General features: G+C 38.4%; 1 protein-coding gene across 3 annotated transcripts; it reads right to left on the minus strand.

Moving 5' to 3' along the window:
* Positions 1 to 1,129: 1,129 nt before the first annotated feature.
* LOC149010521 (autophagy-related protein 18g-like) lies at positions 1,130 to 11,007 on the minus strand. Of its 3 annotated transcripts, none has more exons than XR_016174437.1 (10): positions 10,453 to 11,007; positions 8,468 to 8,932; positions 7,673 to 8,122; positions 6,660 to 6,905; positions 5,698 to 6,516; positions 5,435 to 5,613; positions 3,422 to 3,555; positions 2,356 to 2,961; positions 2,034 to 2,236; positions 1,130 to 1,842 (listed from the first exon to the last, which is right to left on the minus strand). XR_016174437.1 is itself a non-coding variant. In XM_089161528.1 (9 exons), the coding sequence occupies exons 1-9, from the start codon at positions 10,624 to 10,626 to the stop codon at positions 2,232 to 2,234; spliced, it is 3,078 nt and encodes a 1,025-aa protein (XP_089017654.1). In that variant the 5' UTR covers positions 10,627 to 11,007; the 3' UTR covers positions 1,130 to 2,231. The 3 variants fall into 3 exon arrangements, 1 of the variants encoding a protein (XP_089017654.1); XR_016174436.1 differs by having other exon boundaries at positions 1,131 to 1,508; positions 1,733 to 2,236; XM_089161528.1 differs by having other exon boundaries at positions 1,130 to 2,236.
* Between the last annotated feature and the right edge of the window lie 940 nt (positions 11,008 to 11,947).

Here is an 11,947-nt window from a genome sequence, read left to right on the forward strand (position 1 = left end):
TATGCATGACCCAGATTCTTGTAGCCAATTTGGGAGAATAGCTAAACCAATGCATTTTGGCAACCCCAAATGGCCCGTTGTTCTAAGACCTATGATGGAAGTAGAGGACTCGGAGTCTATCATTGATCTCTTTTCAGTTGGGGGTACGAGGGCGTAGCCCCTTACACGACCAAATTCAATGCATCGGTATGTTTACCCAGTTAAAACTCAATATATATTTTATAGTGCTCTCTCACCACTATAAGAATTGGAGATTTTTTAAAAAAAATTAAAACCTTTATTCAAGAATTAGAGGAACTGGTGAACCAATAAGTTGACATAATGAAAAGATAATCATTTAAATTTTTTTTTAATAAAGAATGATGTAGATATATTTGTCATTTACTTCCATATCCCTTCCCTCCATGCTTTCGCCCTTGATAGTAACATGTAAAGCCAATTAGTTAGATAATTTATTAGGAAAATTGACACAAAAAAATTCCAAACCTTTGGACTGGTTCTTTATAATATTTAAATTTGGTGAAAGTTACTCCATGAGTACCTTTATATAAAGAAAACAGAATATTCATTTATTTTTCCCCCAATCAGCTAGGGCTTTGGTTGGTGGAAAAATAGAGGGAATGGGAGCAAAGATATTGAGCTCAGATCCGTACCCACAGAACACGGCCAGGATTGACATATTGATGCAATGCCAACCCACACTGAGGCCTTGGGCCAGCCTGGCCTGAGCTCCACCAGCCTTTACATGGGCTTATACTATGGTAGAGAGTGTTCTCACAGGGATGTGTGTTAACCCATGGTGGAGAGGTGTTAACCCATGGTGGAGAAGGAAATCAAAAGCCACTCCTAGATCAGCTCTGTTTTCAGAATAGTTTTCCAGTGCTGAGACCAACTTGTTTAGGTGGCTTAGGATTATGACTTCTCAGCTTGAACCTTGGGTTTGGTAAGGACTGGTGGCTGTACCATATTTTTTTCTTTTCTCGAGATCCCAGGCCAGGAAAATTGTTTCAGGTCTTCCTACACCACATCTTTACATGTATTAAGGCCTTAAGGGTTTTCAGCCTTATTCCTACTTCAGAGGTGTGTTCCGACCCATTAAATATCATGTACTCTTTTATGGAATAAAAGAATATTATTTCACCCCAACTGGTTTGTACAAAAGTAGGATTCCAGAAGAACCTCTTTCAGTGGTACTAGGGGATCCAAAATACATCAGACCATCCCATAACATATATACAAGGCAAATGTAAGTCAACTACAATTTGAAATCTTGTTTTGCTACTGAGAACCAGATCCATCTTTGCTTCATGCTAATCCAAGCATGACACTAAGCTTGACTGCAAAGCATGACATAATCTCCTGTTTTGGTTTCTGCCAAGCTGTTATGTAACTGCTTACTTTAGTTGGATTCTTACCTGAGAGATCTCCTTAAAGGACCTCAGGTGTGCCGATAATGGCAATCTTCTTATTCCTCACATAGCTGTTAACCAACACAAACCCTTTCTCCCCTGGCAAAGAAAACCAATGTAATCTGTAGCAAGTTGCCTACTGCTTCCAGTAAATGAATCACTGGATTTCTTCTTTAAATTTTACCAAAAATAAAAAATAAAAGATTTCGTCTTTAAAAAGGGGAAAAGGGGATTCATAATACACCGGGAAATCTGCAGAAAACACCAGGTGCTTTTGAATATAACAGTAATGAACAAGAAGCGATTTGCAGAAGTGTACTTACAGCATTCACACTGCAGCATAATCAACCTTCTTTTTTCTTTTCCAATTTTTTTCCAAGAATAGATATTAGTAGTACAATTTGGAGAGACTAACTTTGCAAGCTGAATACATCTGTACAAGCAGAATTTTGGAAATGTTTCAGACAGGGGGCTACAAAAACCAAATCTACCTCAAGTAGCCAAACTCCCGACATGCATAAAGCCAGTGTCTACCCCCCAAATCTGCATAAAGCTAGTCAACACCTCCCCCCCCCCATGAATTACGAATTTCCATATACAAAATATACATCAGAGAGTGCATACATGTGACCTCTGGTTGGCACAAAGTTGAGAGTCATGGTCAGTTCTTCCACAATTGCAAGTCAACAATTTACACTCACGTTCGAAGGAAGTATGATGGAAACGTTCACACAGCCTACACCTCTTGTTTTGAATTTGATGGCAAGTCAGTAGAATTAGTTCAGCCTTTTGTAACACACAAAGCACCATGGTCCATAAGGATCAACCTAAAACAAAGACAAGTAAGCAACAGTTAATAGTAGATGCATGCAGTCAAATAACCAAGAATTACTCCATCTTTGAGATTTAAGATCTCAATGCCACATAACTAAAATATGACGCTTACTTTCTTCACTGAAGGCAAAGATATCACCAAGCATGTCATCGTTCTCTGTTTCCTCCCCAGGATTTTCCTTTTCACAGTGGCTACTGCTGCTGTCAGCATCATTAATGTCAGTGAGCTCATTATTCACACTGAGCTGTGTTTTACAGTACCCCTCTTGAAAATGCTGCCCAAAATCTAGCGGGCCTTGCAACTCTGAACATGCAGGGACCTCCACATGAATGTCTGGACTAGAACCACAACGATCAGAATTTGCATTTGTTATCTCACTAATGCTACAAGCTTTTATCATTCCATTAATCCCACCCACATTTTTGGACAGAACTTCAGAGAGAGTTTGTTTCTCAGTAAAATGGCTGTCGCTCTTTGAAGAGGATATATCATTAATAACATAATCTTCTTCTTGGCAACCACTGTTAGTAGAACCTTTAGGAGGAACTGATCCGGGATCTTGTCCAGAGGAGCATTGGTTCATGAGGGTGGAGGTCTGTGTTTTCCTCGCCCTCTCTTCACTACCAACCTCACTGGCAGCTTGATCCATCAGTGCAGAAGAATTCAGCATATCCTTTTGTTCTATATCAGACAGACTCTCAGTTGCCCTTGATGATCCTGTGGAATTAAATCGAGAATATTATTAGTCTAATGTTTTAAGATTCAACATTATTAGTATCCAAAGATCAATTGCCCAGAAGATGAGTATAACTAGCAACAAAGATCTGGAGTTTTATTATTTAAAGGTTTAAAACACCATAAATGATCCTATAAGAACTACTATTTACCAAGCTGACCAACGCCACCAACCAAACAATTCTTCACATTATTGGTCAAAACACTAGTTCTATCATCACGTCCATGTGGTGGCAATAATTTCAACTGTTAAAACCAGACCTCTGTGAGTAACCAAAACCCAATCGGAACTCAACTACTAATAACTTAGCAAATTTTGCATTGACATAGTTTTTTGAGGTCAACTCTATCATGATAATAGATGGTCTTTCAGATAAATTATAATTGACTCACTAGTGAAAGTATTAAGTTAAATTTCCAACCATACTAAACACTGTACTACCTCCATTCAAGCTTCCCACCGATCCAAGGGATGCCGACTGAGAGTTGTAACTGACATTCATTTCCAGGAACTTGCCTTCAATTCGATGACTATCAGAAGATGAAACTTTTGCAGATCTTCCCACAAAAAGAGCCCTGCACGAGGCAAACAAGCCAGCATCAAGCACATTATAGTGTGAGAAAGAGGGATATATCTACAATACATTGGGGGAAATGAAGAAAAAAAAAAAAAAAAAAAAAGGAAACTAGATAAATCTAAATCTAAAAATATAATGTAAACGGATAAACAAAGGTATGTCAATGGAGATATACTGTATTGTGTAAAATGTAACCCATACAGCACTTTCCTTGGTGGAGATCAGGCATACAAGGAAAACATACTTATCATGACTCTGATGAAAAATATATTGAAAATACAGTAGAATGCATTGTATTAGGTATGAAAGTAGAGAGAACAACAAGGAAGTAGCAAATAAAATTTTGAGAAGTTAATAAGGATTGGAAAACCAAATTTAACATTAGAAGTTTTCTTAGCTATCCATAGTTGTCAAAGTGTCCGCCTAGGCGGCCGCCTAAGTGGCAAAGCGGTTTTTCAACCGCTTTATTTTGAACCGCTTAATTGACACCCAATCTGCAAAGGAACTCCAAGGCCCAAAATGACATAGAACCTATTTTTTGCTCCGTGAGCGGGACCCGTGCCCATTGGCAATAGAATGTGAAGCATAAGCCATACTCAACATCAAGAATCAATGAATCAATAAATGCCTAGGTGAACACTTTGACAACCATGGTTTGATGAGATGAACTTATGTTTGCGTTCTTTTTCTGAATAATTTTTCATAATTATGATTCTTGAATGCTTTTTTTTTAGGATAAATGTGACTATTGAATATTTGTTTAGCTTATCATAGAAAGTAGTTGTATTGAAAAGTAGTTTAAAAATAGTTATATTGAACATTTTTCACCCTACCGCTTTGGTCGCCTTATTGCCGCCTGCTTGCCTAGACAAATCCCCAATCGCTTTTGTCGCCTTGCCGATTTGACAACTATGTAGCTATCCAAATTTTAAAACTAAATCTTCCATCTTTAGATCTTGTTTATTTAATTTTTCTTATTAGAAATTTCAATTTTGATTTCAGAAGGAACAACTGAATGTTCAGAAAGCCAAAGAAAATCCAAATTCAGACTGAACCCTAGATTTTTTTTTTTCCCTAATCAGTGCAGGAAATCCACTTGCTTCACCGACAATAAGCCAGAACATATTGCTAAACCATCATGTCATTCTCCTTAAGATAGTATTTCTGGCTCCAGTAATTAAAGTGCTAACCATGGGATCTGACTGACTGACTTTCTGGTTGTATTCAGCATCAAAGGTAGTCTTGCTTTCAAGGAAGTTTATTGTGAGTTAGACCATCACCATCAAAACGATTATCAAAGAACTGGTAGAGGACAGTCAGAAATGGGGCTCCTAACTCAGGGACGGCAACTACCTACAGATTGTTCACAACAATGTGCAGAATGATTTTAAGCACAAAATGACAAATGACATACAAATGTCACAAATCAAAGAAACAGAGAAGAAAGATTTAACATAATCATCTTTTTGGAACCATATAATTCAAGGGGTCTTAAAAGTTCAGGCATTTGAATGGACATGATCTGAACAACACAAGAATCAGTATTCATGGGAAAGAGCTAAGAGCCAACACTCCTGCAACATCTTTGAAGAATCAGGAACTAAGATTCCTTAGGTTTATATGCTATTTCTTCCTTTCTCCATGCCCTTTTTGCTTTCCCAATTTAACCAACTATTATCAGCACAAGCTTGAATCCTTGAAACAACAAATTACTTAAAAGTCATATTTGTTGTCAAATTGATTAAATACTGTTCTAACAGTGATCTCTAACAACCAATTCACAACCATAAAACCCAAATTAACCGGACTGTCCATATAGGCTTCCAAATCTCACTAAAGAACATGAAATCAGAAATAAATGAAACTGTGTTATTTACCTGTCACTCCAGTCAGACTGAACACTATGAAAATGATCAAACACAGGAAGCAGATCCTTGCGCCTTATTTCAAGCTCATGAACAGGTGCCTTTTCAATTTCAATCTCTCCACCCACGTTACCGTTGGTGAACTTCATCATGTTGGACCCCAAAGGAATCATCATCACATGGAAAGATATCTGCAACAGATATGCCAGAATCATAACCAAAAATGGAACATAAATGACAGAGAAGCAATTTACAATTCATGACAAGATGGATACCTTAGATTTCTGCCATATGGCTATCCTCCCTGTGCATACCTGTACCTCTGCATTGGATAGATACCAGTGTGGTCTTTCACATGGTTTTACCGAATCTCTCACCTCGTTGCTATTATTTGAATCCACAACATGATTCATATGAATATCATCCCCACTCGAGTTTTCCATGACAATTTGTGCAGTCTCTTGTCTATCATGGGTAATCTGGGAAATGTTTACTTCTCTATCCGGCCAATTTGATCTTCGGCAAGCATCCCACCATTGCACAGGTTCAACTCTCACTTTTGACTCTTCATCCTGCACTTGCACATAAGAACCCAACCCAGCTCTTGCCCCACTATCATTTGGTTCCAACCCCGAGGATGGCAGAAGTTCATGTTGAACGAGATGACCAGATGGAGTATAAACTAGCAGGTGCTCCAAAGTCTTTGAGGAAGAGTTTTGTGAATTGCGAGATAAGGAATTGTGAAAAACAGCAGCAACTGCACCAGAAGGCACAAATACTTTCCCTGATGCAGAAGCCGCTGCATTACTTACTGTATTGAGCCACCCGGAGTTACCATCTCTTATCCTGCTTACCACAGAGAGTGCTACAGGTGGCGGTGGTGAGAAAGCTTGCTGGTTCACTGTGCAAGATGAAGCAGACCACCATGGTAAAGATAAACCTGGTGAAAGAATAGGCCCATCGTTATGGGTGCCTTGTGTCTGAAGACCAGTATCACCACCAAAAGGAGACAGAACATAAATATGGCAAGTTCCTCGGGATGAAACAATGGCTATCCACTGACTATAATGGCTGAAACATATGTCTTGTATGACCTATCAAAGACATAGACACACAACACCTCACAAACAACAAGAGAAAGAAGAAGAGATATACTTGAAACTAATAAAAACAAGACACATGAAGAGAGTAAAAATATGAGAACAACATCTATCAGAAGCATATATCAATTGCTTACTGCTGTTGTCATTCCACGATATAACTTGTATAGATGCACATGAGAAGAGCTCCAGTCATAGCTGGGAGTTCCTGATTCAGTTGAGATGCAAGACGGCATGATTCTGAATATGTTTATGCTGTTCCCATAGACAGATGCAGTAACCAAAAGAGTCCCACTTTGGTCAAAACAGAGTGCTGAAATCGGAGTTGAATGGGCTCTAAATTGAGAAATAACAACCCTGGATTCAAAATCCTTAATGACAACCTACAACAGTGAAATCCTCATTTAGTTAGGAGCTTCATAAACCCAGCAAGGGCATTTAGCAGATTCAACATTGATATACCACAAAGATCTCTCATTCTAAGAACCATTCTTTCCCAAATGTTTTCAAGGGAGAAAACCCCCCAAAAAAAAATTCATAAGACAATCTCCATGATTCCATCTACAAGAAATTGAACTCTGATATTAAACATCAAGAAAGGGGGTGGGGAGGGAAAGAAGCTTTCTGATTTTTGGATGGCTATATTTTGCACTTTCAATTTTTACCAACTTTTGTATGTTCTCATATGTTGGTGATTCTTATGCATTCCAATAAAATACACAAAATACATTTCAGTGTCATCAAAGAGAGTTTTTATAAACATGAATATAACTTAGACTGTACTTGATTAGCAGTGAATTAAACTGTTTGCTTCTGGTTTACCATAACATCTGAGTGGATGTGATCTTCATGTACAAACCTCCAAAATATAAAAAATAATAGAAATTATTTCATCCCTTCTTTAGCAAAGTAATGTTAGTCCAAGTTGGTCCAAATTGAAGCATCACATTGTGGATAATGTAAGGAAAAGCTAATTGAACAATGTCATTCCACATTGCAACTAAACACCAATTAAATGAATCACTTATTTCTCCAATTCATGTATTAAACCCAAATTCTGTTATTTTCAACAAAATGCCAGAAAAAGACAAAAGAGTCGGACAAGGTTTTTCATTGCTAAGTTCCTGATAAAATGGTGTAGATAACTAACCACTCCTGCATTATCTGTTTCATTTGAATGTGTGGCTGTCGCAAGTCTTCCAACTTTCCAGTTTGAATTTTTTGATACAGGAGAGTTCGAACCATCTGGTAAAAGCTCCTGACAGTACTTGGACAACGTTTTGTAACCGATATCACCAAGATTGATTAAGCCAGAGGCTAACTGTTTGCTTGACTCCATAGCATAACGAGCAACCATGCTCCCATTGCCAGGTGAAGTAGATGGACTAACACCTGGAGAAGGCGTAAGATTCTGTGGACTTAAGCGGCCAGTGTTTGACAACAGAGGATTGTTAGAAGCATAGGATAACCACCTGGGGCCAACAGCCATTGGCCCACAACCAATGTTAACCCCAGCACCTCCTTGTCCACCCACCTGAGGGACAGGGTAGGTGAGAACACTGAATTTATTTTCAAGGGTGAGGGCATCAAAGCAGTATATCTGACACAAGAAAGGGAAAATATTCATCAGTAATCTTGCAAACTTAGCTCCATGAGTACAGAAGTAAAATAAACAAAAATCTTAATACTAATTATGGCACTGCCATCTACAGGTGTCGGAGATACCCATCATGTGATCAACATACATAGGTACCCTCCCCCCCCCCCCCCCCCCCAAAAAAAAATTTAATAAATAAATAGAGAACCCTGCCTCTTTCCCTCCAAATTCCAAATGGTTTTTTAGTATTTACATATTCATGATCTCAAAATACAGATTTCAAAATTTTTTGGTAACCACGATAGAGATTTTTATAATCTGTAGGAATAATATCAATGTAGTGCTTACTTGAGCAGCAAGACCCACAGCCACTATACGTGGGCTGCATCTAACATAATAGACAGCCGAGCGAAACCTCAGAACATGCACATAACTGTGTGACCTTAGTGAGTAGAATCGAACTGCTGTAGGAGAGTAGACAGTGTTTCCTGGCTGAGGCTCAATGTTACCATTTCTGATCTGTCCACCAAAATGCCCCACACCGTGAGCTGGACCTGAGGAGACAGTCTCATCCCCAGCAACAACCAACAGTAAGGGCTGTGATGCTGCAAATCCTTCCTCACGCTCAGACTTTGCAGGGATGGGCTGCATCTGTAGAAAGGAAACTGGACCATCATGTTTTGAGACCAGTTCATTGACATTGGCGACATCCTCAACATCAAGAACTTGGAATCCATTGGTGTAACCAAGTAATAGAACACGTTTGAGGATAGACTGACCAAGCTCTAGTTTGTCAAAGCCAGCCCACAATACCTGTTTGACCAATGAATTTAGAAAACATACTTGCTATAAGAACCCAAACTGGTAGATATATCAGAAGAACATAAGCTAGAATCAGCATGGAAGATCCAAAAAACAGGGAAAGAAAAACCAAAAAGAAATTATGGGGCAGGGTTTATAAGAACAAGGATAGCACACCAATCAGGCCAACATGATGAACTACCTGGACTAAATTTCTGACAACTTTTTAAGCAGAAGAATTCAAATTAGTTACTGGAAGTCATTCAGTGAATGATTTCCCTGAAGATATCCCAACGCTATAGTCCTTGCCTTAATTTGTTGCTTTTGTTCTCTTCTGATGAGACAATTTGTTGCTTTTGATGGAATGTTTCACTTCAGACAAAGCTCGGGGAAAGAAGCTTCCGACGTACGCTGTAAAACCCGGTGCATGACACACGCCAACATTGCCCTTCATTCCATTAACGGCTGCCTCTCATGCATACATGAAGAAACTATTCCTCTTATGTTTCCATATCTAATATTATAATTCCTTTTGTCCTTGTGTCTTGTTAAGCATCTAATTTTCTGGGCCCTGAATCTGAGTAAATATCAATACAGAGGAAAGCACAATTGGGGAACACACAAATGGCTCTGTGACGATTAGCGAGGTCATTACCATAGTGCTAACCATGTTTGTGAACTCCCAATACATCACATCAAGGGGTGTATACTCTTCGAGTACAGGAATATGAGATTTGGAACAGCTGATGCATCCCAACGTCCAATAAAGAAATTACATTATGGATGGAGAATGGAACCAAGTAACCAGATGAAGCGAGGATCAGTAAGATGAGAACTGGCTTTGCACTGAAGACAAAGTATTTGGTTACTTAAATGCTAATGCTAAGCAATAAAATAAAGCTACAAACCACCAAATCAACAATGCAGCGATGAAAAAGGGAGAATTTTTTGAGCTTCATCTTTCATTTGCACATCCACCCAGTAAGGTATAAAATAATGTTCTGAACTTTTATACGTATCTTCCTCTGAAAACATGACTTAATTAAACTGATGGGAGGAAAACCCAGAGGCAAAATTCTAAAATAACAAAGCATTTTCTTTTTCTTCAGCATGCTAAGAATATATTCACCATAATATTGAGTGTGTGTTGATTCTTGCATATTTTATTCATCATAATCATCTGCCTTCTTTGTAGCCTTAAAAGTATGAAACGATCCAAATATAAATTTAGCCATACTCCTCCCAAATAATTTAGTAACGACTAGCATCGTAAGATACGTGTCAAAACAAAACAAAACAATAAACCAGATGCTTGAAATGATGATCAATCAAGACAAATTTTCTCTAAAATACATCATTAAAGGAAACACTCAGGGAGTCATTAAAGGTATCATCACAATGGTAAAAGATGTCAACATGAAAAAAAAACAATAGTAAATGAAAACAAACAGTAAATTAGCATACACTAACATGAAATGCATTCGCAAACGCCATGGATGAATTGGGAATCAGGGAAAGGATGAGATAAAGACCTGGTCTTTGTGATCCTCAGAAGCAAAGGAAGCGGCAACTGAAGCACCAGCGGAGCGAACCGTGGAAGCAACAGAAGTAGCATTCGTTGAAACCGTCTTCAAGCAAGAAGAGATTATGCGAAAGGAACTGGGCAACAAACCGTTGCTCCTACCAGCGTTGGCTTTCCTCACCATCCTCCCAAACCCGTAAGGCTTCTTCTACCCAAGATAAAGCAGAGGTCAAAAAGAAGACTCCCACCGCCGCTCTCCAGGAACACCACTTCCACTTCCACTTCCACCTCCACCTCCGCCACCGGCGACCATCTCCCGAAGCCTACAATCGGAAAGACCATCCGATTGTCTGCCCGATCGGAATCATACACTTCACCAGAACACAAATCCAAACTCGTCCTGCAACTCTTCCATTCTCTCTTCTCTTTGGGTTTTCTTTTAATTTTTATGAATTTTTGAGTTCAAGAACTGTTCAACACGGGAGACCAGTCGTCCATCCTTCCGTCTCTAACCCACCATCCCCACCCCCTTTAGTCTCCCTCTTCGCAAGCTTGGTGGGTGCTGTAAGTTAAACCCAACAAATTAAAAAAAATTTTAAAAAAAATTTAAAAATATATAAATAAAAAAATTTAAAAGGAAAAAAAATCAAATGTGGAAAAGCTTTTGAATTTGAATTGAGTTCATCCTTAATGGTTGTTAGCTTCCAAAAACCAAACGAAGAAACTCAAGAACAAAATGATCATAGAAAATCTGAGGTTTGCAACACGCAATGGAATATCTTAACGGGATGCCCAAGCAACTATTTGGTTTTTGGTCTCAGCTAAGCAAACCAGTGAAGCAACCAAAGGGAATGGGGAGAAAGAAGCAGAGTTTGGAATTTGGGAAGAAATTGAAATATATTTTAATCATTCCAATTAGGGGGCTTCAATAATTAATTAATTAGTTTTTAAACAAGAAAATTGAGAGTGGAAGAGACATTGTATAAGTAGATTTGTTTTGTAGTGGTGATGATGTGAATATGTGATCATTGACCCTCTCTTAATGATAGAATAATTGCCTACAACTAATAAATAATTGTTTGATTGGCGCATCGTGTAGCGTGAGGTTCACATCTGATACCATCTACAGTATTTCTCCACCTTATTTACCCAAAAACAGGTATTTTATGAATTCATCTTTCTTGGAGGAACAACTGTGACTGTATACACTGTACCATTTTATCAGTATCTGTACCATATCAATACAGCCCATATTAATACAATACCAATTTGTAGGTTACCAAAAACATTCAATTTCGTCTTCTTTCTATCAAATTTGACTCTTGTTGGGGGCATTTAAGTAATCCAATGGTCATTCAATTCAAAATAATGGTGACCGTTGGATTACTTAAATGCCATGTGGCACAATCCTAAGAGAAAATTACAAGGAAATGTAGAGAAAAAAATTATAGAAGGTGTAAATGCGTTTTATCATGCATCATTATTCATCTCTAGCCTCTAGACAT

Source organism: Hakea prostrata, chromosome 7 (assembly GCF_041222555.1).
Source record: "Hakea prostrata isolate BN-2017 chromosome 7, UWA_Hpros_2, whole genome shotgun sequence".
Classification (NCBI taxonomy): domain Eukaryota; kingdom Viridiplantae; phylum Streptophyta; class Magnoliopsida; order Proteales; family Proteaceae; genus Hakea; species Hakea prostrata.